Here is a 27,529-nt window from a genome sequence, read left to right as displayed (position 1 = left end):
ACTTTCTTGCCTGAGCTGGCTTTGAACTGCAATCCTCAGATCTCAGCCTCCTGAGTAGCTAGGATTACAGGCATGAGCCGCCAGCGTCTGGCAAGAACAACTTTTTAATCATCATTATTATTGACATTAGAGATGAAGTACGTGAAGTACACGTGGTAAATACATGTGCTTTAGAGCTAGATGGTTCAAGTTAATATCCTGGCTCTGCTTAGAAAAAGTACCACATCTCTATGATATAGTTTCCACATTTGAAAGAGAGTACAATTGTAGGCATCTCAAAGCTTTAAATGTGTAAATATATGCAAAGAACAGTGTCTAGAATAAGTACATGTAAAGTACTATCATTCTTGTTATTATTTCCTTTTCTAAGGACTATCATTCCTTTTGATAGTTGGCTGGTTGGTTGTGGTGCTGGGGCCTCACATATTTATGCTAAGCAATTTACTCAGCCACTGAGGTATATTTGAAATCCTAATCTTGTAACTCTTGCCTACCTCTGTTTCTACTTTCTTCCGCTCTTCTAGATCCAGACGGTCCTGATCAGCTTTCTGGTCTCTATTGAACTTCTCCAGCTCTTGGGCCAAAGTAGCTGCTCTCTTGCTGGCTTCTTCTTTCAACCGATGGTATTTCTTCACCTGTGTTAGGGACAGAAAGGACAGGGATGAATAAGTTAGCCCATGTCAACCCAGTCATTTCTTCACTAACTCTTTTCAGGCTTGCCTGGTTCTCTTCCAGGGTCAAGTCTCTGCCCTGACTCTGACTCTCCTCTTCCATCCGTTCTTCAAACTCCTGTCGGGCCTTCTCCACAGATAACATCTCCTTCTCCAGCTCATCCATATCACCTTTACGCTTCTTATAGTGTTTCTGAGCATTCTGAAGAGATTTTTTCGCTGCTTCCAGCTTTTTAATCTTGTGGGAGGTATTCTCCTTAGCTTTGATGTACTGAGGTCGCTTCTGATTCAGCTCTGAATCCTTCTCCCTGTTGCCGCAGAAAAGGAGACAACCAGTAGGCACTGAGATGGGGGGTGGTTCCCCTAGGCTTTTTACAGAGCCAACTTTACAGAATTGCTTTTAAAAAAACAATGGCCTGCCAGCTTCTGGTGGCTCACTTCTACACTCCTAGCTACTAGGGAGATTGAGATCTGAGGATCTCAGTTCAAAGCCGACCTAGGCAAGAAAGTCCATGAGACTCTTTTATTTTGGTTGGTCTTGGGGCTTGAACTCTGGGCTTGGACGCTATCTCTCAGCTCTTCAGCTCAAGGTGAGCGCTCTACCGCTTGAGCCACTGTGCCACTTCCGGTTTTCTAGTGGTTTATTGGAGATAATTGTCTCACGGAGTTTCCTGCCCGAGCTGGCTTTGAACCGCGATCCTCAGATCTCAGCCTCCTGAGTAGCTAGGATTACAGGCATAAGCCACCAGCACCCGGCTTCCATGAGATTCTTATCTCCAATGAACCATCAAAAAGCTGAAGTGGAGCCGTGGCTCAAGTGGTAGAGCACTAACCTTGAGCAAAATTACCTCAGGGACAGTTCCCAGGCCATGAATTCAAGCCCCAGGATGGTCATAAAAATAAAAAAAAAGAATAAGGGCCTAAGTCTAACATCAGTGACTCATACCTATAACTTTAGCTACTCAGGAGGCTGAGATCTGAGGATCAAGGTTCAAAGCCAGCCCGAGCAGGAAACGCCATGAGACTCTTATCTCCAATAAACCATTAGAAAACCAGAAGTGGTGCTGTGGCTCAGCGGTAGAGCACTCGCCTTGAACTGAAGAGCTGAGGGATAGCACCCAAGCCCAGAGTTCAAGCCCATGACCGACCAAAAAAAAAGAAAGAAAGAATAAAAAAAAAAAAAGAATAAATTTTTTTTTAAAAAAGAAAAGTCTGTAAGTCTTATCTCCAACTAGTTAGCAAAAAAAACACCAGCCATGTGCAAGAGAGGACTGAAACCCTGAGTTGAAGCTATGATACAGGTAAAAAAAAAAATGGGGGGAGGGGTCTTGATACACATAGATCCTCAAAAAAGGGAGTCAACATCAGCTGCACTGGACATTGATCAAAACAAACCATGCAACTCAATGGCAGTGATGGGAGTGAAGGAATGAGTGGGAAAGAGGAAACGGCTGACACTATGCAAAAGGAAAGGAATGTACCTATTACCCAATGTGGAAGAAATAACTGTATAGTCAAAGCCCACAGAACTCATAAACTTTATAGACCACCATAGACAATTTGCCCCATGAAGGTTAGAATGTCTTTGTGACTTTAACTAAGCATCAACATCCCACAATACTGTGAAATTTGTGAAATTATATAATCACTTAATCACACTAAAAAATTTGCAAAAAAAAAAGGGGGGGGTCAGTCTTTAATACAGTTTCAGTGTGGCATTCCAGCCACACCTAAGGCAAATCTACCATCCCTGCTAGGCCAGGCCTCACATATGTCCTTCACCTGATCTAACCATTTCAAATCCCTGTCCTTTACCTTCTAGACTTAACATTCATTTTCTAGGATAGCTTTCTTTCTTTCTTTCTTTCTTTTTGTTGGTCATGGGGCTTGAACTCTGGGCCTGGGCTCTGTCCCTCAGTTCTTCAGCTCAAAGCGAGCGCTCTACCGCTTGAGCCACAGCGCCACATCCGGTTTTCTAGTGGTTTATTGGAGATGAGAGTCTCACGGACTTTCCTGCCTGGACTGGCTTTGAACAGCAATCCTCAGATCTCAGCCTGAGTAGCTAGGATTACAGGCATGAGCCACTGGCACCCGGTATTCAGGATAGCTTTCTTAGTCACTCTAGTGGCATACTTCTCATTGTTTCCTCTCACTTGGCAAGGCCACGACCCCTTCCAAATTCTTCCTCCTCTGACTACTTGTCTACCCTGAGCTTGAGTACTTTCTTCTTGTATTAAAGTACAAGACAAGAATTCTGGTCAAAGCAAGCCAAAGAGAAGATAGGGAAATTGTTATCACTACTGGAGTCTAGGCTCAGGAGCCCAAAGGAACAACATAGCCTCTTGGTTGCCCACAAGTTACAGGCCCACATCTGCTTCTTACTTGATCTCCTTCTCAATCTGCTGCTGCTCCCGCATCATTTTGCCCAGCTCTTTCTTCTTCTCCTTCAGCTCATCCTCTACTTTGTCCATCCGTTTCTTGTCCTTCTCAATCTCTTTGTTCTTAGAAGCCAGTTCCTTATTGAGTTTTTCAATTTCTACTTCATTATGGTAAAGCTTGAAGAGCTGCAACTGTACTTGAGCACGTACCACCTCGTCCTTCAGACGCTGGTAACGATCTGCCTGTGCAAATGGGAATGAAGATGAATACATCAGTAAGGCACTGGCCCCATCCTGGCCCCGAAGAGGTAGCACATAGCACATACCTCTTCTTTCTCCTGTTTGGCCTCCTTACGTTCAGCTGCAATATTTTTCTTACGATGATAATTAAATTGTGTATCTTCTTCAGCCTTTACCATTTCCTTCTTTCGCTTATCATACTCCTGTGCCAGCTCCCCAGAGCGACTAATCTCTTCAAATAGAGCTGTCCTCTCCTTGGGGTTCTTCATGGCAATAGACTCCACAGCACCCTAATAAAGGTCAAACAACTCTTCCATTTAGAGTTTAACTGGCTCAGTTCCCCTTGTTTACTCACTTATTCAGGGTAAGTTCACTGATTCCCCTCCCTATAACCAATGCCATCTGTCACCCTGGACTTTAAGGGCATAGTCTGCTTTTGAGTAGCACAGGGAGCAGAAGAGACAAACACACAAGTAATATAGTATGTTATATGCAGTGACAAAAGCCAACACCCAAAGAAAGACTAAATGAAATTTGGCAGGTAATATACTGGTAGGGATGCTTATCTGGGAAGGATTCCTACAAGTGACTTCTAACTTGACTTTGGAAGATGGGGGAAAAATTAAACAGGAAAATATGAGAGGGGGCTGGGGATATAGTTCAGTGGTAAAACACTTGCTTAGTATCATGCAAGAGGCCCTGGGTTTGATCATCAGCACATCTAAAGAAAAAAAGAAAGTAACTAAAAATCAGAAAGGTTGGGGGTGGGAAGGTCACTCAGTGGTACAGTGCTTGCCTCACATGCATGAGGCCCTGGGTTTGATTCCTCAGCACCACATAAACAGAAAATGCTGGAAGTGTCACTGTTGCTCAAGTGGTAGAGTGCTAGCCTTGAGCTGAAGAGCCAAGGGACAGGCCTAGAGTTCAAGCCCCATGAGTGACAAAAAAAAGAGAGCTTGTTCAATGATTTTTTTTTTGGTTGGTTGTAGGGCTTGAATTCTGGACCTAGGCACTATCTCTGAGCTCTTCAGTTCAAGTAGAGTCCTCTACCACTTGAGCCACAGCACCACTTGTGGTTTTCTGATGGTTAACTGGAATTTCCTGCCGGGGCTGGCTTTAAGCCTCAATCCTCAGATCTCATCCTCCTCAGTAGCTAGGCTTACAGGCATGAGCCACCGGCGCCTGGCTTATTCCATGATTTTTAAGTAGAGAAAAATTAACACACAAAGGCTACATGCCAAAGATAGCAATGAATTTGGGAAATGCAAATGGTTTAATAAGCCTTCAGTTTAAGGTTGGAGAACAAATGAGGCTAGTAATGTAGGCAAGAGGGCTGGGACTGTGGCTTGTGGTAGAGTACTTGCTTAGCATGCATGAAGCCCTGGGTTTGATTCCTCAGTACCAGGTACACAGAAAAAGCCAGAAGTGGTGCTGTGGCTCAAGTGGTAGAGGGCTAGCCTTGAGCAAAAAAAGCTCAAGGACAGTGCCCAGGCCCTGAGTTCAAGCCCCAGGACTGGCAAAAAATGGTAGGCAAGAACCAAATGATGGTGTTTTCTGAATGACAGTCTTAGGAGTTTTTCATCCTAAGGCAATCATTCTCACACTTCAGCAGACATCATTATAAACTGCAGTGCTTCACCCAAGTCTCTTTCTTTCAGCCTATGGGACTAGAATGGGGCTTGATGATGAAATGCTGGTCTGGAAACTGCAATTTGAAAATAACCATCTAAGGTATGAATGAATGAATGAAATTCTCTAAAGAAAGAAAGGTAGCCAGGTGTGCCAGTGGCTCATGCGTGTAATTCTAGCTATTCAGAAGGCTGAGATCCAGAGGATAGAGGTTTGAAGCAAGCCCAAGCAAAAAAGTCCACAAGATTCCACTGCCAATTAACCAGCAAAATACTGGGCTAGAGGTATAGGTGAAATGATAAAGGAACAAATGTGAGCAAGAAAGCCAAGGAAGCATGAGGCCCCAATTTCAAACCCCAGAACCAGGTAGGGAAAGGCCAGGTACCAGTGGCTCATGTCTGTAATCCTACTTACTCAGGAGGCTGAGATCTGAGGATCTTGGTTCAAAGCCAGCCTGGACAGGAGAAAGTCTGTGAAACTCTTATATCCAATTAACCATCAAAAAGCCAGAAGTGAAACTGTGGCTCAAGGAGTGAGTAAAAAAAGATAAGGGACAGAACCCAAGCTCTGATTTCAAGGCCCAGCATACCAGCATACACACACAAAAGAAGAAGAAAGAAGAAGGAGGAGGAGGAGGAGGAGGAGGAGGAGGGGGAGGAAGAAGAGGAAGAGGAAGAGGAAGAGGAAGAAGAAGAAGAAGAAGAAGAAGAAGAAGAAGAAGAAGAAGAAGAAGAAGAAGAAGAAGAAGAAGAAGAGGAAGAAGAAGGAGAAGAAAAAGAGGAGGAAGAAGAAGAAGAAGAGGAAGAGGAAGAGGAAGAAGAGGAAAAGGAAGAGGAAGAAGAAGAAGAAGAAGAAGAAGAAGAAGAAGAAGAAGAAGAAGAAGAAGAAGAAGAAGAAGAAGAAGAAAGAAAGGAAGGAAGAAAAGAAGGAAGGAGAGAAACTGTTCTTGTAAAACTAGCCTTAGCCCACGGATTAAATTAGAAGGGGTCAGATTAGAATTAGGCATTCCATCAAAAAAGGTGAGTCAGACACCTGTGGCTCACGCCTATAATCCTAGCTTCTCAAGGCTGGGAAGGTGACACAGTAGTAGAGTGCTTGCCTGGCATGCATGAGGCCCTAGGTCTAATCCTCAGCACCACATAAACAGAAAAAGCCCGAAGTGGTGCCGTGGCTCAAGTGGTAAAGCGCTAACCTTGAGCTGAAGAGCTGAGGGACAGCACGCAGGCCCAGAGTTCAAGCCCCAGGGCTGACCAAAAAAAAGTCCTAGCTACTCAGCTGAGAGTCTTATCTCCAATTAACTACTCAAAAACCAGAAGTAGTGATGTGGCTCAAAGTGGCAGAATGCTAGCCTTGAGCATAAGAGCTCAGGGACAATGCCCAGGCCCTTAGTTCAAGCCCCACAACTGCCCAAAAAAAAAAAAAAAAAAAAAAAGGTGAGACATTAGTCCAGAATAAGAGAACCTAGAGGTGATGGTACAAGGGCTTAAAAAAAAAAAGCAGACACCCAATAACAGTTTAAAATGCCCACCTGGAAGACGAGGAAGTTACGAGCTTTGATGAGAATGCCCAACTTCTCTAACTCTTCACTGTATTCATGTAGTTGGACCACTTTGTTGTTGATCTTGTATTCAGAAGAACCTCCTATAAGACAGGGATCCGTTTTTTCCCTCCTATTCCATCAAGTAGTTTAACCACCTCCTAGGACTCAAGGAAAGCCTTCTGACCAGCCTTACTCACCTACAATGACACGGGCAAAGGTGCGATCTTCAGCACCTTCCTCAGAATAGACCATGCTGACAAAGGCCCGATTGGCAGCTGGCTTGCCCACAGGAGCACCATGAATCAGATCCCGTAGGGTCTTTACTCGAAGGTTGCTGGTTTTTTCTCCTAGTACAAAGCTGATGGCATCCATGAGATTTGACTTACCTAAGAGAGGAGGGACCAAAACAGAGGAAGGCAAGTCAGGAAGAAGAAATGCAATAAAGGAGATACTGAGAACAGTTATGTCTTCTAATCATTTAGTGCTCAGATTATTGGAAAGAGAGAATATTTCTCTACGCTCTGAAAATCTGAGTCTTATAGTGGTATACACTTGTAATCCCAGCACTTAGGAGGTTAAGACAGAATGAAGTTTAAGACCCTCCTGAAACTGTCTCCAGAAGGAAGGGAGAGGGAGACAGGAGGGAGGGACAAAAAAAAGGAGGGGAGGGGCTGGGAAGGTGGTTCAGTGGTAGACCGCTTGCCTTGCATGCCTGAGGCCCTGGGTTCAATTCCTCAGCACCACATAAGCAAAAAGAAAAAAGCTGAAAGTGGCACTGTGGCTCAAGTGGTAGAGCGCTAGCCTTGAGCTGAAGAGCTGAGGGACAGCGCCCAGGCCCAGAGTTCAGGACCCACGACCGGACCCCCCCCCCAAAAAAACAAAAAAAAACAAAAAACAAAAAAAAAAGAGGGGAGGGAAGAAACCTGGATACTGGGTCCAACCAAGCTCTGGGTCAAAAACTCAAGAAAAACAGTCTCCATGGGGCTAGGAAGGTGGCTCAGTGGTAGAGCACTTGCCTTGCATACATGAGGCCCTGGGTTCGATTCCTCAGCACCACATAAGCAGAAAAAAAGCCGGAAGTGGCGCTGTGGCTCAAGTGGTAGAGCACTAGCCTTGAGCTGAAGAGCTAAGGAACAGCACCCAGGCCCAGAGTTCAGGCCACGACCAGATCCAAAAAAAAAAACAGTCTCCTTGAATTTACTATCTATAGTAGCCAGAAACTAGAACATCTACGGAAACAGTAAATTCATAAAATAGGCTGTTCTGCAACCTTTAATAGCATGGACAAATGCAGATAAAGAAACAGGTAAACTATACTATGATAAAACCTCAGGATGAGGAGGTAGTGTTTACAAGACAAATGGCCTGGTCCTTTTTCCAAAATTCAATGTAGCATCAGTGGCTAATGCATATAATCCACTCAGGAGGCTGAGATCTGAAAAACTTAGTTCAAAGGCATTCTGAGTAGACAAATCTTAAGACTTTTTTTTTTTTTTTGTCAGTTGTGGGGCTTGAACTCTGGGCTTGGGCGCTATCCTTGTGCTCTTCAGCTCAAGGTGAGCACTCTACTACCACCTGAGCCACAGCGCCACTTCCAGTTTTCTAGTGGTTTATTGGAGATAAGAGTCTCACAGACTTTTCCTGTCCGGGCTGGCTTTGAACCGTGCTCCTCAGATCTCAGCCTCCTGAGTAGCTAGGATTACAGGTATGAGCCACGGGTGCCCGGCTAAATCTAAGACTTTTATCTTCAATTAGGCAGCAAAAAGCAGGAACTGAAAGTATGGATTCCAGTGGTAGAGTGCCAGCCGTAAGCAAAAAAGCCCAGTAATTGGTCTTGAGTTCAAATCCCATACCAGCACAAAAACCTCAATGTATGGACTTGGCTAAGAGAAAACTTGTCTAGCAGACAAAAGGCCCCAGGTTTGTCCCCAACACTGCAAAAAAATAAAAATAGCAAAGTCTAAAAGGATTTTAAAAAAGCCATTCTAGATCACTTTTTTAAGGTGAATACTTTTTTCCTTCCTTTATTTTTTCTTCTTTGTGAGATAGGATCTCATTATTTAGCCCAGGCTAGTCTAGAACTCACAATCCTCCTGCCTTGCTTTCCAAGTACTGGGATTATATTACAGGTGTGCAATACCACCCCCAATTTCAGAGCTTGAATTCTGATTGGACTCAAGCTCCACAAAATATCAAAAAGCTTTCTGAGAAGCAATCAAGGAAGCTTAAATAAAAACTGGATAATTAATGACATCAAGAAATTAATTTTCTTAGTGATAACAATAGTAATACAGGAGAAAGATGATTATAGGAAATGAATACTAAAGTACTTACGAGTGAAATGTCATTAAGTCTACAGATTCTTTTCTGGTGTGAATAATTATAATTAATCCTTTCTAAAAGAAAAGGTACATGTAACAATACATAACAGAGTAACAACAGAATGCAAATCTTCCGCTTTTATTTATTTTTTTCAGTTGTGGGACTTGAACTCAGATCCTGGGCATTGTCCATAAGCTTTTTCACTGAAGGCTAGCACTCTACCACTTTGAGCCATAGCACAACTTCTGGCTTTCTGGTGGTAAACTGGAGATAAGGGTCTCAAAATTTTTCCTGCCTGGGCTGGATTTGAACTGCGATCCTCACATCTCAGCCTCCTGAGTAACTAGGATTACAGGTGTTGAGCCACCAGCACCCTGCAAATCTTCTTTTTACTCAAAGCATAAAATAGACAATACTTCACATTGGGTCAACATGCAACTTAAAAACTGTTAATATGGGCCGGGTGCTGGTGGCTCACGCCTGTAATCCTAGCTACTCAGGAGGCTGAGATCTGAGGATCGTGGTTCAAAGCCAGCCCGGGCAGGAGAGACCGTGAGACTCCTATCTCCAATAAACCACCAGAAAACAGGAAGTGGCACTGTAGCTCAAGTGGTAGAGTGCTCGCCTTGAGCTGAAGAGCTGAGGGACAGCGCCTAGGCCCAGAGTTCAAGCCCCACGACTGACAAAAAAAAAACTGTTAATATGCATATTAAATATGGATATCCAGGGGCTGGGAAGGTGGCTCAGTGGTAGAGCGCTTGCCTTGCATGCCTAAGGCCCTGGGTTCGATTCCTCAGCACCACATAAGCAAAAAGAAAAAAGCTGAAAGTGGCACTGTGGCTCAAGTGGTAGAGTGCTAGCCTTGAGCTGAAGAGCTGAGGGACAGCGCCCAAGCCCAGAGTTCAGGCCCCATGACTGGACCCAAATAAATAAATAAATAAATAAATAAATATGGATATCCACCATTAATTTTTTGTACCAATAACATAGCTTGAACTAAGGGCCTCACACTTCCATTCTGGTGCTCTACCACTTAAGCCAAACTTGTAGTAGTGCATTCTTGGGGGTTATTTTGGAAATAAAGAGTTTTATGAACTTTCCTGCTTGGGCTGACTTTAAAACAAGGTCCTTGCATGTGCATGTCAGCCTCTTTTTTTTGGTGATGGTTGTGGGGCTTAAATTCAGGGCCCACGCACTGTCCCTGCACTTTTTCACTCAAAGCTAGCACTCTACCACTCTGAGACACAGCAGTACTTCTGGTTTTCTGGTAATTAATTGAAGATAAGAGTTTCACAGACTTTCCTGTCCAGGCTGGCTTTGAACCAGGATCCTCAGATCTCAGTCTCTTGAGTAGCTAGGATTAGAGGTGTGAACCACCTGTACCCAGTCCCACCATTAAAATTTGATTTATGCTAGGCACTGGGGGCTCACTCTTATAATCCTACCTACTTAGTAGGCTGAGATCTGAAGATTTTGGTTTGAAGCCAGTGGGGCAAGAAAATCCATGAGACTCTGATCTCCAGTTAATCACCAAGAAGTGGAAGTGGAGTGGCACCTCAAGTGGTAGAGTGCTAGCCTTGAGCACATAAGCTCAGGGACAGTGCCCAGGCACTGAACACAACCCTAGTCAAAACCGGAGTCCGCTTTTAAAGTACCAATTTCCAATCTTTGTGCTCTCCCATGATACTCAAGGATGACAAGAACATCTCACAATCAAAAGCTTCTTTACTCACAATTATACAATACTGTCAACATTTTTGTAATATATAGTCTGAATTGTACATGGATAAAACATTTTCAGGAATGTCTTTTTTAAGGACCACACAAACCAGTAATGAAGATACAAAAACATACACCATGAATATAATTCCTAGAGGAGAATCAAGAGAGGTGGCCTTGAAGAACAGGGAATGATGGGGGTGTCAAGGAGCTTTTTACAACAGTTAGATAGAAAAATATACCAATACAGAGGGGACTCTGAATGCCAAGAGGTGCGTCCTTCCTTTTTCTATTACAGGTACAACACCAAAAGCGTAAGAAATTGGTAGAACTAAAAACAGTAACCCTCTAGGCCCGTGATTCTTAAAAGGTGGAAAGGGAGGGTGATTATGTTCCCCTCAAGACAAATGACAATGTATGGAGACATTTTTGATGGTCATACCTGAGGAGTGAGGGTATTGCCATCTAGTGGGTAGAAGCCAAGAATGCTGCCAAAGCACACTACAATACACAAGACAAACCTCATAGCAAACTGAGACTGCAGTGCCAAGGTTGAGAATTCCTGCTCTAAGCAGAAAGCCAAACACTGGAAGACCCCAGGGGACCTTCACAGCAAGGGCAGCCCCTCAGGCTAATGATTCAGCTAGAATATTTCTGGAGTGAAAGAACGGAGCAGGATTCCCATTAAACCACTTCTGGGGATAGGTGAGAGTAATCCATTTAGAGATGAGAAATTAAGATAGGAAATAGAAGCCCGGTGTCGGTGGCTCATGCCTGTAATCCTAGCTACTCAGGAGGCTGAGACATAAGGATCACAGTTCAAAGCCAAGCAGGGCAGGAAAGTCCGTGAGACTGAAGAGCTGAGGGACAGTGCCCAGGCCCAGAATTCAAGCCTACGACCGACAAAAAAGAGAGAGAGAGAGAAAAGAGAGAGGAAAAAAAGACAGGAAATAGAGGTCTTAACGGACCACTCGTCCAAAGGACACCACTTAAGTAACTCTATAATTTCAATTTGACCCTTTTCCTGCACAGCACTTATAATGGCCTAAAATTAACTTATTTTCTACTTTCCTCAATATACGTTTTCTAAGTGCATGGGCTCGGTGTATTCTATGCTCCACAAATTGCACAACATGAACAACTCTTAATAAACATTAAAGCAATCAACGGACAGTAAGCGAAAGACTTTCAGACTTCTGACTATTTCGGCGGTAGCAAAGGGGCAAGTTCAAACAAAAATGTCTGAGTAGAGGATCAGAAGCCTTTGCATTCTAAAGACTGGAGCGCCAGGTTCGAAATTCAAAAATGCCGCCACCCAAGGAGCTTTTACATGGCATTGGAACATACCAATCTAAAATTAGTGGGAGGGGACTCTGGGATGAAATAAATATGCCATTAGGGACGAGAGGGCACGGATAAATTATCCGCAGTCCCAAAGTTTCCGTTGGTTTCAACTAAGCCTGGGAAACCTAAACTAGCCAGACGGGCTGGGAGCCGTCCTGAAAGCAGTCACCAGTTGGCTCCAGACGCGCCTCGTTTGGCGGGAGGGGCCAGTGGGCGAGGCAATTTTACAGTTTGGCCCCATCACTCCCGCCACAGAGGGTGCCGCACAAAACACGGGCAATCCAGGGAACATGTTTTAGGCCAGTGAGTACGAGGGCCAACTCTCTAAGTAGGGGCAAGAAACCTTTTTAGCTTTCAAGTAGCTTCAGGTGGCAGGGGATGGGTTGTACTACTTTGGGGCCGTACAAGGGGAAGGGAAGGGTTTCCAGACCAGGACGTGCGCAGGGCCGCCACCGGGTTAATCTCACCAGAGCCATTGGGTCCAATGATGGCGGTGAACCTCTGAAATGGTCCGATAATCTGTCGACCCTTGTACGACTTAAAGTTCTCGATCTCAATCAGTTTCAGGAACCCCATGGCGGCGGCCGCGGCGGCGCGGCGTAGGAGAACCGAGGTACCCCGCGCGGGAAATATCGCAGTGCAGGCCGGGCTTTTGGTAAATATCGCGAGAACAAGTCCAGGCCGCTAAGCGGGACTTCCGGCTTCCGGCACGGCTGGAAGTCAAGGGCGGGGACTGGAGTCTGACGTGGGAAATTTGATTGATCTGTTGAGCTCGAGTGCGGGCCCCACCCCCCTTTCTTGTTCCCAGGCAACCACAAACAAATGCTACAGAGTACTTGGGACTTAAAGCTGCTGGTGACAGAAGATTCAGAGCAGCTTTGGGTACCCGAGAAAGCAGGCGGGGCTTGAGCCCAGGTTTGCTGAGACAAGTCAGAAGTCACAGCAAGGTTATGCCCCGCAGGGCAAATACAGGTGGGAATTTTGCTGTGACGTTTTAAGACTGGCCAGCCTGAAGGACAGGGTCCTTGGGAGTGGAGGGCTGGACTGGAAGGAGGGAACAGGGGGAGGATTCGGTTGTAGGTAAACTGAGACTGGATTGGGAGTACTTCCAAACGACAGGAATATAAACTGGGGGGTGGGGGAGGCTATAGCCTGAAAATTTGGCCCCTCTCTCTTCCACCAAGCAGACCTGAGCAACTGTCGTTGTGACCCGAGAACATACTTGGACCCAAACCAACCTAGGAAAGTCAAAATCGGGATTCATTACTGAGAAAGGTATCTTGTGTGAACTCCCAGGAGCCAGTAATGTCCCAAAGCCTAGTCCTTTCCCCTTCTTCCCTCTCTGTTCTCTGCTTTCCAACTCTTCATTCCTTTGTTGCCCTTCTTCATCTTCTCTATGATGGTATTTCTCCATTCTTTCACCCTCTATATAATCTTACCTACTCATTACTAAGGTTATGGTCATAGCTGTCCAAGAAGCTGAAAATGATAATCCGAATCTTCCTCACCACTGACTTTATATTGTTGTGGCAGGTTTGGAACTGATAGGCTAGAGTTGATGCCAAGTTCAGACTTACATACAGAAAGTATTTGGTAACTATAGTAGCCATTCCTCTGTGTGTGTGTGTGTGTGTGTGTGTGTGTGTGTGTGTGTGTTTGTGTGTGTGTGTGTGTGTCAGACATGGAGTTTGAACTCTGGACCTGGGTGCTGTCCCTCAGCGTTTCAGCTCAAGGCTAGTGCTCTACCACTTGAGCCACAGCGCCACTTCTGGTTTTCTGGTGGTTTATTGGAGATAAGTCTCAAGGCCTTTCCTGCCTGGGCTGGCTTTGAACCATGATCCTCAGATCTCAGCCTCCTGAGTAGTTAGGATTACAGGTGTGAGACACCAGCACCCAGCTCCTGTTAATTATTTTAAAAATTATCTCTGGCCAGGTACTGGTGGCTCATGCCTAAAGTCTAGCTACTCAGGATGCTAAGATATGGGGATCAAAGTTTGATGCCAGACTGGGCAGTGTAGCTCATGAAATACTTCTCCAATTAACCAGCAAAAACTTTAGAAGTGGAGATGTTTCAAGTGGTAAAGTGACTTCCTTGAGAAAAAAAGCTAAAGGAGAATATGAGGCCCTGAATTAAAGCCCCAGTACCAGCACATGTGCATACACACACACACACACACACACACACACACACACACGCGCGCGCACACACACACACACACACACACACACGCACACACACACACACACCTGCTACAAGAAAATGTGTGGCTGGGCACTGGTGGCTCACGCCTGTAATCCTAGCTACTCAGGAGGCTGAGATCTGAGGATCACAGTTCAAAGCCAGCCTGGGCGGGAAAGTCCATGAGACTCTTATCTCCAATAAACCACTAGAAAACCGGAAGTGGCGCTGTAGCTCAAGTGGTAGAGCGCTCGCCTTGAGCTGAAGAGCTGAGGGACAGCACCCAGGCCCAGAGTTCAAGTCCCACGATCGACAAAAAAAAAAAAAAAAAGAAAATGTGTGTACAAGTTTGCTAGTCCTGGAAGTGGCGCTGTAGCTCAAGTGGTAGAGCGCTCGCCTTGAGCTGAAGAGCTAAGGGACAACGCCCAGGCCCAGAGTTCAAGCCCCACGACCGACAAAAAAAAAAAAAAAAAAAAAGTTTGCTAGTCCTAGGACTTGAACTGAGGGCCTGGGCACTGTACCTGAGCTTTTGTGTTCAAGGCTAGTGCTCTACTACTCAAGCTACACCTCTACTTCCAACTTTTTGGGTAGTTAATTGGAGATGATTGTCACAGACTTTCCTGCCCAGTTCGTCTTCGAACCACAATCCTCAGATCTCAGCCTCCTGAATAAGATTACAGGCATGAGCCTCTGGCTCCTGGTGAAGAAAGGATTTTTAATGTTTTCACTATAAAGAAATAGGGCTGGGAAGGTGGCTCAATGGTAGAGTGCTTGCCTTACATGCATGAGGCCCTGGATTCGATTCCTCAGCACCACATAAGCAGAAAAGCCAGAAGTGGTGCTGTGGCTCAAGTGATAGAGCGCTAGCCTTGAGCTGAAGAGCTGAGGGACAGCACCCAGGTCCAGAGTTCAGGCCCCAAGACCAACAAAAAAAAAAAAGAAGGAAATGATAAATGCTTGAGAAGATGTTTACCTATTTGAACATTATACAATGTATATGCATATATATGCATATGTAAATATGTTTAATTTTTGTGTTTATTGTTTTTTAATGCAAATAAAATAAACAAAAGAAATAAATGGGGCAGGCACCTATGGCTCACATCTGCAATCTTAGCTACTCAAAAAGCAAAGAGCTGAGAATCACGGTTCAAAGCCATACTGGGCAGCAAAGTTGATGAGACTCATCTAAAATAAATTACAAAAAGAGCCATAAGTGCAGCTGTGGCGCAAGTGGTAGAACACTAGCCTTGAGCAAGAAAAGCTGAGGGACAGTGCCCAGGTCCTGAAATCAAGCTCCAGGACTGTCAAAAATAAAAATTAGGGGCTGGGAAGGTGGCTCAGTGGTAGAGCGCTTGCTTTGCATGCCTGAGGCCCTGGGTTCAATTCCTCAGCACCATATAAGCAAAAAGAAAAAAAGCCAGAAGTGGCGCTGTGGCTCAAGTGGTAGAGCGCTAGCCTTGAGCTGAAGAACTGAGGGACAGTGCCCAGGCCCAGAGTTCAGGCCCCACGACCGGACCCAAAATAAATAAATAAATAAAATAAATAAAAATTAAAGAACTAAATGAATATTTCACAGTAGGAGTAAGGAAAAAATGATCAAACATTTGGAAAGATAAGCTTCAATAGCAATGGACCTAGAACAAATCATGTTGTATTTGGTAAGCCACGTTCAGAGAGAAATGGTGCATGTTTTTTCTCATATGCAGAAGCTGTGGCTCAAAGTGATAGAGCACTTAGCCTTGAACAAAAAGATCTCAGGGACAGCGCCTAAGCCAAGCTCTAGTTCAAGTCCCAGTACCAGCATATATACAAATAAAATGAGGACCAGCACGCATGCGCACGCGCGCACACCCACCCACCACAACACACACACACACAACCAGATAATATCCTTTTTTTTTTTTTTTTTTTGTCGGTCATGGGGCCTGAACTCTGGGTCTGGGCACTGTCCCTCAGCTCTTCATTTCAAGGCTACCACTTGAGCCATAGCACCACTTCCAGCTTTTTCTGCTTATGTGGTACTGAGGAATCGAACCCAAGGCCTTATGCATGCAAGGCAAGCACTCTACCACTGAGCCACCTTCCCAGCCCTGGTAATATCCTTTTATTTACTGCATCTGACTGTTAAAGAGATAAAATGATCAATAAAAATTTGCCTTTTTTGTGCTGGTCCTGGGGCTTGAACTCAGGGACTGAGTACTATTCCTGAGCTTGTTTTGCTCCAGGCTATCACTCTAACTCTTGAGCCACAGCTCTACTTCTGGCAGCTTTTGTTGTTAATTGGAGATGAGTCTCACAGACTTTCTTGCCCTGGCTGGCTTTGAATTGAGATCCTCAGATCTCACCCTCTTGAGTAGCTATGATCACAGATGTGAGCCAAGGGCACCCAGCCTGGCAGGTTCCATCTTTCTTCTCTATGCACAGTCGACTAGCTGTGAGTGGCTAGTAAGTAAAGGGCATAATTTTATGTTCTGGCTTGCCAAAGTCAAAACTGGGTTTTTAGACCATAAGCCCAAGCTCTAGGAGTCCCAAGTTAGGTCACCCCCATATGACAAAGAGACATGGTGAAGGGCAGAGAAAGGAGATTTATTACATGGCAGACATGAGAAGACAGTACTTTAGTACATTCTCAGCTATCTTCCCCCAGCCTAATGGTTTATAAAGTTCAAAAATAACAATATGGTCTGGGAAGGTAGCTCAGTAGTACAGTCCTTGCTTTGCAAGCATGGGTTCGATTCCTCAGCACCACATAAACAGAAAAAGCCAGAAGTGGCCCTGTGGCTCAAGTGGTAGAGCGCTAGCCTTGAGCTGAAGAGCTGAGGGACAGCTCCCAGGCCCAGAGTTCAGGATCCACAACCAACAAAAAAATAAGAAGAATAAGGATAGCTGGGTGCTGGTGGCTCACACCTGTAATCCTAGCTACTCAGGAGGCTGAGATCTGAGGATCACAGTTAAAAAGAAGCCTGGGCAAGAAAGTCCATGAGACTCTTATCTCCAATTAACCACCAGAAAATAGGAAGTGGCACTCTGGCTCAAAGTGGTAGAGCACTAGCATTGAGCTGAAGAGCTGAGGGACAGTGCCCAGGCCTAGAGTTCAAGCCCCACAACCAACAAAGAAAAGAAAAAAGAAAATTTCACCAGGCACTGGTGACTCACACCTGTGATCCTAGCTACTCAGGAAGCTGAGAACTGAGGATTATGGTTTGAAGCTAGCCAGGGAAAGCCTATGAGACTCTTATTCCAATTAAGCACCAAAAAAATGGTTGGAAGTGGTGCTATGGATTAAGTGGTAGAGCTCTAGCCTTGAGGGAAAAAAGCTCAGGGACAGTGCTCAGGCCCTGATTTCAACTCCACTATCAGCAAAACCAAAAAGATGTTATTTGGAGAGTTATACACATACATACATATGTACACATACACGGAATGTGTATAATCAGTGCTATTTTTGAAAAAAAAGAAAAGAAAAAACACAAAAGAATGGCCATATTGAGGCCATATTGGGGCGGGGAGTGGGGGAGACTGGGAAGGGATGTGAAGGGTAAACAAAGGAGGAGGCTACAATGCTTGATAGGAAATGTACTCATTATCTTGCCCATGTAATTGTAACCCCTCTGTACAGTATGTTCCCAAAAAAAAAAAAAAAAGAATGGCCATATTATCGATGGCTTTGAGGCTGAGAAAGGTAAGCAGGGGTCAAATTATAAAGAACCTTATAAATCTAGCAAAAGGGGAGATAGACTTTATCCTAAGCACTAGAGAGCCATTTGCTTTAAAAATGATTTTTTTTTCAGACTACAGCTGTTTTATTTAAACCGGCTGCAGCTCGGGCCTCGTCCTACACTCCGACACAGCGGAGCCTAGGAGAGCCCCGAGCTAAGGATTTGCAGGTCTTATATAGTCACACAATCAACCAGGTGTTTTGATTACCACCACGTGTTGCTTTGCTAGACAGAAACAAGCAACACGTGGTGGTCACTGCCTCTTTCATATTTGTTTGCCTTCCCAAAGTCTTGGGGCTGAAGCAGCGGGACCAGTCCCGTAGTCCTACCAAATTTCCAAATTGTCTCCCATAGACACCCCATTGGCTTGCCCATGGTCTAATCTTAAGGCTCTCTGGCTGACTGGTTTACAGTGAAAGAAAACTGGCTTGTTTGCCTACCAAAATCTGGCCTCACTAAGCAATGGCTACCATTGGCCTAAATTCAGAACCTTCTATTTTACTGGTTCAAATAATTCTCCAATGAAACGGAGAGGAGTCCACGATCCCCCTCACCCAAGCCCTCCTCCATCTCTACTCCAGAGACACCCCTCCCCTCTACTGGTCCTGACCTGTTCACCAAGTTCTTCTCTGCTATAAAACTCCTAGTCGTCATCTCTAACTTTCCTTGTCTTGTAGTAGGTCAATCTGTCTCTCTCTCCCCTTTTGTCTAAGCCTTTTTCCACTTTGCTCTAGTAGCTACATTCTTTCCCTCTGCAGTCAGTAAATTGTCCTCTCTAAGCAAACTCCCTTTGTGCCTAAAAATGATTTTTTTTTTCTGATACTGGAGTTTGAATTCAGGGCTTCACTCTCATTTGCTCAGCAGGTGCTCTACCACTTGAGCCATGCCTCCAAGACTCAAAGTTTTTAAGCTGAGGAATGCCATGTAGTACCAGGCAAAGAAGAGAAAAGTGGAGTAAGGAAGTCAGCAAGACTCCTGGGAATATGCTTGATATTAAGACTATGTATGCCTGAATTAGGGTAGTTACAGAAGATACGCAGATAGGACTTTTTTTTTTTTTTTGTCGGTCGTGGGGCTTGAACTCTGGGCCTGGGCGCTGTCCCTCAGCTCTTCAGCTCAAGGCGAGCCCTCTACCACTTGAGCTACAGCGCCACTTCCATAGGACATTTTTTTTTTGGGGGGGGGAGTCCAGTTGTGGGCCCTGAACTCTGGGCCTGAGTGCTATCCCTCAGCTCTTCAGCTCAAGGCCAGTGCCCTACTACTTGAGCCACAGCCTCGCTTCCTGCTTTTTTGTTTTTGCTTATGTGGTGCTGAGGAATCAAACCCAGGGCCTCAGGCATGCAAGGCAAGCGCTCTACCATTGAGCCAACTTCCCAGCCCCAGGAAATTTTAATTAATTAATTAATTAATTTATTTATCTTTGGGTCAGTCATGGGGCTTGAACTCTGGGCCTGGGCGCTGTCCCTCAGCTCTTCAGCTCAAGGCGAGCGCTCTACCACTTGAGCTACAGTGCCACTTCCGGTTTTCTGGTGGTTTTATTGGAGATAGGAGTCTCACGGTCTTTCCTGCCCGGGCTGGCTTTGAACCTCTATCCTAAGATCTCAGCCTCCTGAATAGCTAGGATTACAGGCGTGAGCCACCAGCACCCGGCTTCCAGGAAATTTTTATTAGGAAGTAAAATTAGAAGAATCTTTTCTGTGTGTATGCTGGTACTGGGGTTGAATTCAAGGCCTGGATGCTGTCCCTGAGCTGCTTTTGCTCAAGGCTAATGCTCTACCACTTAAGATACAAGTCCACTATCGTTGTTTTTTTTTTTTAATAGGTTTTCGGGAGGGGGGGTTGTTTTTGTTTTTGTCGGTCATGGGGCTTGAACTCTGGGCTTGGGCACTGTCCCTCAGCCCTTCAGCTCAAGGTGAACGCTTTACCACTTGAGCCACAGCACCACTTCCAGTTTTTGGGTTGTTTATTGGCGATAAGAGTCCCATGGACTTTCCTGCCCAGGCCGGCTTTGAACTGCGATCCTCATATCTCAGCCTCCTGAGTAGCTAGGATTACAGGCATGAGCCACTAGAGCCCAGGTTTTAATAGTTTTATTGGGGATGAATCTCATGGACTTTACTGCCAGGTCAAGCTTTGAAACTTGATCCTTAGATCTCCTGATTAGCTAGGATTACTGGTGTGAACCACTGGTGCCTGCCCCCCCCCAAAAAAAAATATATGCTTTTTTCTTTTGTAGTAATGGGGATTGAACTCAGGGCTTTAAGTTTGCTAGACAGATGCTCTACCAATGAGCTATTCCTCTGACTTCAGTAGGAGTCTTAATTGGTGAGATATTGTAGGGAAAAAGGAATGGAGATGGGATGTAGTCAAGGTCAGCCCTGTCATTCTATCTCCTCCTCATTCCAGATGTATAAGGTAGACCTTTCAGTGGATCCCAAGGAGGTGGCAGCTATCATCGCTCGAAGAAATCGAGAAAGAGAGAGGCAAAGCCGAATTTTCAATGTGCGGAACCGAACTATAGGAGTGAGTGGGTAATGGTGGGCTATTTAACAGGATGGAAGCCACCCTACTCTTACATTTAGGAAGGAATGTAGCAGTGTTCATTACAGGCCTTCTCCCTGATTCAAGCAATCCTAAAGGCTGGACAGGAAGTGGAGAGGACATACTCATAGACCTGGAAAAGGGTTTTGAAGAGGGATGTGGCAGTACAGAGGAAGAGACAGCTAGCTCTTTTCTGGTCAGCTCTGAGCCATGTGTCCTGGTCTTTGAGAAATGGGCAGTATGGAGTTCAAAAATGCAAAAGGAATAATTGGACGAAGCTGGGCACTGGTGGCTCACACCTGTAATCCTAGCTACTCAGGAGGCTGATCTGAGGATAGCAGTTTGAGACCAGCCCAGACAGGAATGTCTGTGAGACTCATCTCCAATTAACCACCCCAAAAAGGCCAGAAATGGAGCTGTGACTCTAGTGGTAGAGCACTAGCCTTGAGTAAAAACAAGTTCGGGGATAATGCCCAGGCCTTGAGTTCAAGCCCCAGGACTGACACCATCCTCCTACCCCCAAAAAATTAATATTACATATGCCTAAGATATTTCTGCAAGGCTAAATAAGATAACCCCAGCATGAGAGATAGAGATTATACTCTTTAGTATTCCCCACCCCTGGCGCCTGGCTACCCAGTCCTTTTTATTTGAAATTTTTCAAATAAATTATGATTAAAAAAGAAAATATTGATATCTTAAGAAATCAAACAGGAAGCCAGATGCTGGTGGCTTATCCTGTAATCCTAGCTACTCAGGAGACTGGGATCTGAGACTCTCTCGGTTTGAAGACAGCCACAACAAACAAATCAGAGACTCATATTTCCAAAGGAAGGAAGGAGGGAGGGAGGGAGGGAGGGAGGGAAGGAAGGAAGGAAGGAAGGAAGGAAGGAAGGAAGGAAGGAAGGAAGGAAAAAGAGAAAGAAAAGTGAAAGAAAGAGAGAAAGAAAGAAAGAAGGAAGGAAAGAAAGGAAGAGAAAGGAAGGAAGAAAGGAAGGAAGGAAGGAAGGAAGGAAAGAGAGGGGGAGAGAGGAAGGAAGGAGGCAAGGAAGGAAGGGAGGGAAGGAAGGAAGGAAGGGAGGGAAGGGAAGGAAGGAAGGAAAAAGAAAGAAAAGTGAAAGAAAGAAGGAAAAGACAGAAGAAAGGAAGGAAAAAAGGAAGGAAGGGAAGGGAGGGAGGGAGGGAGGGAAGGAAGAGAAGGAAGAGAAGGAAGGAGAGGGAAGAAGAAAAGAGAAATCTGGGTTGGGAAGGTGGCTCAGTAGTAGAGTGCTTGCCTTGCATGCATGAGGCCCTGGGTTCGATTCCTCAGCACCACATAAGCAGAAAAAGCTGGAAGTAGTGCTCTGGCTCAAGTAGTAGAGAGCTAGCCTTGAACTGAAGAGCTGAGGGACAGCACCCATGCCCAGAAGTCAGGCCCCACGATCAACAAAAAATTAAAAAAAGGTAAGGAACAATGCTAGGCCCTGGGTTTGAAAGATGTCAGGTGCCTGTGACTCACACCTGTAATCCTACTCAGGAGGTTGAGATCCTCAGATCACAGTTCAAAGCTAGCCCAGGCAGGAAAGTCTGAGACTCTTATCTCCAATTAATTACAGAAAAAGTCAGAGGTGGCACCGAGGCTCAAGTGGTAGAGTGCCAGCCTTGAGCAAAAAACTAGCATAGGAACATTGCCCAGGCCCAGAGTTCAAGCCCCAGGACTGGGGGAAAAAAGGAAGAAAGAAATCCAGATGGCAAGTATTTCTTCAAAACCTGTGCCAAGAACTGTCTTGGGCAGTGGAGATACAAAGGTAACTAAGACCCAGGCCTCTGCTGTGAAACAGCTTGCAGAATACAAGATAAGAGGCAAACTTCAATATAATGTGGACAATAGGTCCAAGATTATGGGAGTAGAACCTGCTCAACTGGTTTTTTTGTTGTTGTTGTTTTGCTTTGTTTTCTGCCAGGCCGGGGTTTGAACTCTGGGTCTGGATGCTATTCCTGAGTTTTTATGCTCAAGGGTAGTGCTCTACCACTTCAGCTACAGTTTCACTTCCAGCTTTTTTGGTGGTTAAATGGAGATGAGATTTTCCTGCCCAGGCTGGCTTCAAAGCACAATCTTCAGATCTCAGCCTCCTAAATAGTTAGGATTACAAGTGTGACCCACTAGTGCTGAGCTCTCAGTGTGTGTGCGTGTGTGCGTGTGTGTGTGTGTGTGCGTGTGTGTGTGTGTGTGTGTGTGTGTGTCTGTGTACACACTGGTACTGGGGATTGAACTCAGGGCCTGGGCACTGTCCCTTAGCTTTTTCCCTCAAAGCTGAGCATTCTACCACTTGAGCCACACACAACTCCACCACTTCTGGCTTTTTGCTGGTTAATTCACAATGTATCTTATGAACTTTCCTTCCTGGGTTGGCCTCACTCTCTAGAGTAGCTACGATTGATTACAGGCCGAGCCCAGTAGCATCCAGCCCTCAGCTGGTCTTGAACAGTGAATTGTAGTTTGAATAAAGAAGGATGGAAAGTTTCCCAAGGAAAAAGAGTAACTTGAACAAAGGTTATAGGTTTAAATTAGCCTAGCATGTTCGGGGAATGGGAACCAAAGTTCCTAATGCTAGGGTGAGGAGAGAGATAGAGGAAAAGGTGACAAACAGATGAAGGAAGAGGAGGTGAAGAGGTTAGGCCATGGAGATTTACAAGCCACTTTTTTTTTGGTCGGTCATGGGACTTGAACTCTGGGCCTGGGCACTTTCCCTCAGCTCTTCAGCTCAAGGCTAGTGCTCTACCCCTTGAGCCACAGCGCCACTTCCAGCTGTTTCTATTTATGTGGTGCTGAGGAATCAAACCCATGCATACAAAGCAAGCACTTTACCACTGAGCCACCTTCCCAGCCCTTACAAGCCACTTTCAGGAGTTAGAACATGGAGTTCTAAACTGCTAAGAGGATTTTAGGTTCCAGGGAGTTTTCAAAGGATTTTCAAAGAAGAAAGATCTAAGTAGCTCCTCTTAGAACACTCAAAGTTCCCTTTTTAGCCCCTACTCTGACTTAGCACCTTTCTTTGGGATTCAGGTGGATGTTGCAGCTTTAAACCAACAGGTGGAGGAACGAAGACTCCGGGAAGCAAGAGAACAAAGCAAGGATGTTGCTTATGGTAAATACCCAAATATAGGGCAACACAAGACAGTAAACCAAGAATCTGAGTGGGCTGGGATAGGGCAGTTCTGCCTCTGAATGGTCCTTGAAAACAAAGGCCATGCTACAGGGCTCTGTCTTTCCAGTAATTCCTTCTCCATTCCCCTACCCATACCCCTAGGTACCATGCAGGTACAGAATGACCTAGTGGCCCAGATGATTGAAAGGCAGGAGGCAGAAAGAACACAGCAAATGGCCAAGAAAATGCTGAATTTTTGGGAGCAGAAACAGCAGGCCGAACAACATAATTATGCACATGAGTTTAACCTTTGGAATACAAGTGCTCCCTTTGAATTATCTGCCTGTCTCAAAAGCAATGATCGCAACCGTGGCCAAACCAATATGCAACACCCCTACTTTGGGGATAACATGAATAGAGCTTCATGCCTGAGAGCACATCAGGAACACCTCAAAAATGAACTGGATAAGCAGCTGCAAGATCAAGAGCGAATCAGAGCTGAGGAGGCTCGTGTGGGTAAGCAGAAAGTTTCCTGGACTCAGAGACTTAGTAGGGAGCTCACCTAGAGCTGGACTGTGTGGGAAGGTGGTTGCCCATAGGGCTGATGATGAGAGATTTAGGCTGTGGTGATTATTTATGATCAGCCTGGTATTCCATTACCTGAGTACAACAATGTGCTTAATAGCTTTGCTATTGTTAGCTGATTTGGACAAATGTTCCTCTTTGCACTTCAGTTTCTTTGGTGGGGGGGGCACAGCATTGAGACAGTATCTTGCTATATAGCACAGGCTAGCCTTCTGCTACATAGCCTTCAATTTGTTATCCTTCTGCCTCAACCCTTTGAGTGCTGGAATTACAGGCATGTACACCACATCCAGTTCAGTCTCTCCATCTTTAAAATGGGAATTATAAAAAAATAAAATGGGAATTATAATATGTGTCACATAGAAGAGCTACTATTATATTTTTTTGCCAGTCCTGGGACTTGAACTCAGGGCCTGGGTACTGTCTCTGAGCTTCTTTCACTCAAGGCTAGCACTCTACCACTAGAGCCAATGTGCTACTTCTGGCTTTTTCTGTTTATGGTACTTGAGGAATCAAACCCAGGGCTTCATGCATGCTAAGCAAGCACTCTCCCACTAAGCCACCTTCCCATCCCTACTATGATTTATTTATTTATTTTTTGTTGGTCATGGGGCTTGAACTCTGGGCCTGGGTGCTATCCCTGAGCTCTTCAGCTTGAGGTGAGCGCTCTACCACTTGAACCATAGCACCACTTCCAGTTTAACTGGAGATAAAAGTCTCATGGTCTTTCCTGCCCAGGCTAGCTTTGAACCGTAATCCTCAAACCTCAGCCTCCTGAGTAACTAGAGGCGTGAGCCACCAGCGCCCGGCACTATTATGATATTTTTGATGGCCACGTGCTTCTATTTCATTAGAGAAAGCCCTTTAAGGCTAAGGACTATAGCTTATCTATTGAAACTGTTCACCTTTCACATCATCACAATGTCAGGCCCTCAAACAGGAGGATCAATGTGTGACTAGAATGGAATGAAATGTTAGTACCTTTGCTAGTGCTATGCCCTCTGCCTGTTATTTGCTCTTTTTGCCTGTACACAAAATCTACTTCAAGATTACCTTCTAAGCTGGGCACCTGTGCTCATGCTTATAATCCTAGCTAAGATCTGGAATCTGGAATCTAGCAGCTGGAAGCCAGCTCAAGCAGAAAAGTCCATGAGACTCTATCTTCAATTAACCAGCAAAAACTGGGCTGCCAGGGTGACTCAAATGGCAAAGTGGGTGCTGGGAAGGTGGCTCAGTGGTTGCCTTGCATGCATGAGGCCCTCGGTTCGATTCCTCAGCACCACATAAGCAGAAAAAGCCAGAAGTGGGGCTGAGGCTCAAGTGGTAGAGCGCTGGTCTACAGCTGAAGAGCTGGAGGACAGCGCCCAGGCCCAGAATTCATGCCCCACAACCGACCAAAAAAAAAAAAAAAAAGCCAAGTGCCTTCTGTGAGCAAGCAATCCAAGAGAGGGCAAGGCCTGAGTTCAAGCTCTGGTAGTGACTGGCAAAAAAAAAAAAAAAAAAAAAAAAAGGGAAAAAGAAAAAAATATATCATCTCTTGGAAGCCTTCTACTATCCAAAGTCACTATCCAAAGTTTTTGTGTTTTGTTTTGATGCTAGGGATTGAACCCAGAGCTTCACACATTCGAAGCATGTACCCAGTTCTGGAAGCCTTCATAATAATGCCTTTGTATACATGTCTGCTATTGTCCTTATTAGACTGTAATCTGATTGGTTGACCTGTTTCCCCCACTAGAGAGAGGGCTCTCTAAATACAAGATCTGATTCCATGGTGCCCTAAGAACCTAACACATGGCCATTAGACTAAGGGTCAAAAAGATGAAATGATTTACTCAAGGTCACACAGCTTATAAGTCAAAGCTTTATTTTGTCTGAAATTTCTGAAGGTTGGCTATCACTAGTCTTCTCCTAAACATTTATACCAGAACACAAAACTTGTTGAATAAATAGCTGTAGGAATATACCAGAATGTAGTTAGCCAGTACGGTGCTGTGACCATATTTTTCTGTGTAGATATGCTCAGCGACCAGCTTCGTCTGGCCATGGACAAGCAGGCTGCTCATATGGCCAAACTGGAGGAGTCCTATCGTGTGGCCCTTATGACTGCCACAGCTAATGCCAACAAAGCCCAGGTACGGCCTGAATCAGCCAATGCACTGGGCCCCTCCCCAATTCTCTGACCAAAGTCCTGGGGAATCTTAGCCACATCTTTCCCTTCACAATTCTCAAAGCAACCCTAACATTCTCATTTGCCTGAGGACTCTCTCTCTACTTAAGTTCCTCCTTAGGGCACAAGTAGCCTCTCCCTACCTCCAGACCAAGAATGACGTGAGAACAGAATATGACCCTTTCATGCCTAGCCTCTTGTCTTAACAAGCTGCCTTCCTAGATGCAGAGAAATTTCCTCATTCTAAGCTTCCTAACCCCCACCCTTAGGGTCAATAAAAGACTATACAGGGGCCTTCCTTCCCTCTGAGATGGAGTAGAAACAAGTTTTGCCCACCTCTGTGACTGACAGTTCCCTGAAGTTGGGCACCCCAATACTGACATTTGGGGTTATCACCAGGCAACTAAGATAGCAGATCGGCAGCACCGTGAGCAATGGTACCAACAGGAAACCAACCGAATGGAGATCCAGAATCAAGTCACCAGTGATATGCTGACTGAGAACCCTCAGGTGGCTCAACATCCTACGAATCCCAACCGGGTCCTGCCCTATTGCTGGAAAGGTATGACTCCAGAGCAGCGAGCTGCTATCAGGAAAACACAAAGGATTCAATCCTATGAGAAGGAGGTGCAGCGTGAGGCTGAAAAACAACTGACTAATGAATGGGACAACCAAAGAATACATTTGGCACAGGCAGCACAGGAGCTCGAAGAGCAGGAGAGGGAATTATGTGCTGAATTTCGACGAGGACTAGGTTCCTTTAATCAGCAGCTGGCCAGCGAGCAAAGTACTCAGTGAGTTCTAAGGGGTAGCAATGGGCCATGAAGTTAAGGGAGGGTGGAGCGAGACTTTGAGGATCAGGAAGAGGGAAAGCACATGAGCTGAACTTATTTTTGAACTTCCTTCACAGCCAAAATCATTTGAATTCAATGATATATGCCAGTCAACCAACAGCCCAATATTACATGCAGTTCAACAGCAGCAGCCGCTGAGCTCAAGATGGTTCTCTCTCCCTTTTTCCTACCACATTTGGTGACGGTTAGGAGTCGAAAAGAAAAATGCTGCATAAATCACTTCAATCCATATCCCAATGGGAGAGAGAAATAAGCCAATACCCCCACCTTCTACCCTAGGTAATAAAGTTATTCACCAAAAATCAAGGCCACGTGTTGTTAACAGGATGCTGTTTTTGTGTATGGCAGTATGGGGATTGAACTCAGGCCCGGAGTGCTAGCCCTTAGCTTTTGTGCCCAAGGCTGGCACTCTACTACTTGAGCCACAGCTCCACTTCTGACTTTTTACTGGTTAAGTGGAGATAAAGAGTCTCACAGATTTTCCTGCCTAGGCTGGCTTAGAACCATGAT

At 45.2% G+C, this 27,529-nt stretch overlaps 2 protein-coding genes across 4 annotated transcripts in view; one reads left to right on the top strand and one right to left on the bottom strand.

The window, feature by feature from the left end:
- The window catches only part of Smc1a (structural maintenance of chromosomes 1A), a 60,592-nt gene extending 48,118 nt beyond the window's left edge, over positions 1-12,474 (bottom strand). The window contains exons 1-7 of the mRNA XM_070040434.1: positions 12,311-12,474; positions 6,656-6,844; positions 6,447-6,559; positions 3,376-3,579; positions 3,054-3,292; positions 721-979; positions 495-635 (exon numbers count right to left, since the gene is read on the bottom strand). Coding sequence (XP_069896535.1) covers positions 495-635; positions 721-979; positions 3,054-3,292; positions 3,376-3,579; positions 6,447-6,559; positions 6,656-6,844; positions 12,311-12,419 — 1,254 coding nt within the window. The 5' untranslated portion in view covers positions 12,420-12,474. The remainder of the gene's footprint in view (positions 1-494; positions 636-720; positions 980-3,053; positions 3,293-3,375; positions 3,580-6,446; positions 6,560-6,655; positions 6,845-12,310) is intronic.
- A 188-nt stretch (positions 12,475-12,662) lies between these two features.
- Positions 12,663-27,323, top strand: Ribc1 (RIB43A domain with coiled-coils 1). 3 transcript variants are annotated; one of them, XM_070039159.1, is made up of 8 exons: positions 12,663-12,815; positions 13,031-13,118; positions 20,151-20,267; positions 23,332-23,413; positions 23,576-23,929; positions 26,012-26,130; positions 26,565-26,959; positions 27,076-27,323. In XM_070039159.1, the coding sequence occupies exons 3-8, from the start codon at positions 20,151-20,153 to the stop codon at positions 27,155-27,157; spliced, it is 1,149 nt and encodes a 382-aa protein (XP_069895260.1). In that variant the 5' UTR covers positions 12,663-12,815; positions 13,031-13,118; the 3' UTR covers positions 27,158-27,323. The 3 variants fall into 3 exon arrangements, with proteins under 3 accessions (XP_069895260.1, XP_069895261.1, XP_069895262.1); XM_070039160.1 differs by lacking the exon at positions 13,031-13,118; XM_070039161.1 differs by lacking the exon at positions 20,151-20,267.
- The last annotated feature ends 206 nt before the right edge of the window (positions 27,324-27,529 follow it).

This window comes from Dipodomys merriami, unplaced genomic scaffold (genome assembly GCF_024711535.1).
Source record: "Dipodomys merriami isolate MVZ:Mamm:240054 unplaced genomic scaffold, mDipMer1.0.p SCAF_3, whole genome shotgun sequence".
In the NCBI taxonomy this organism is placed as follows: Eukaryota; Metazoa; Chordata; class Mammalia; order Rodentia; family Heteromyidae; genus Dipodomys; species Dipodomys merriami.
This window is presented reverse-complemented; position numbering and strand designations above follow the sequence as displayed.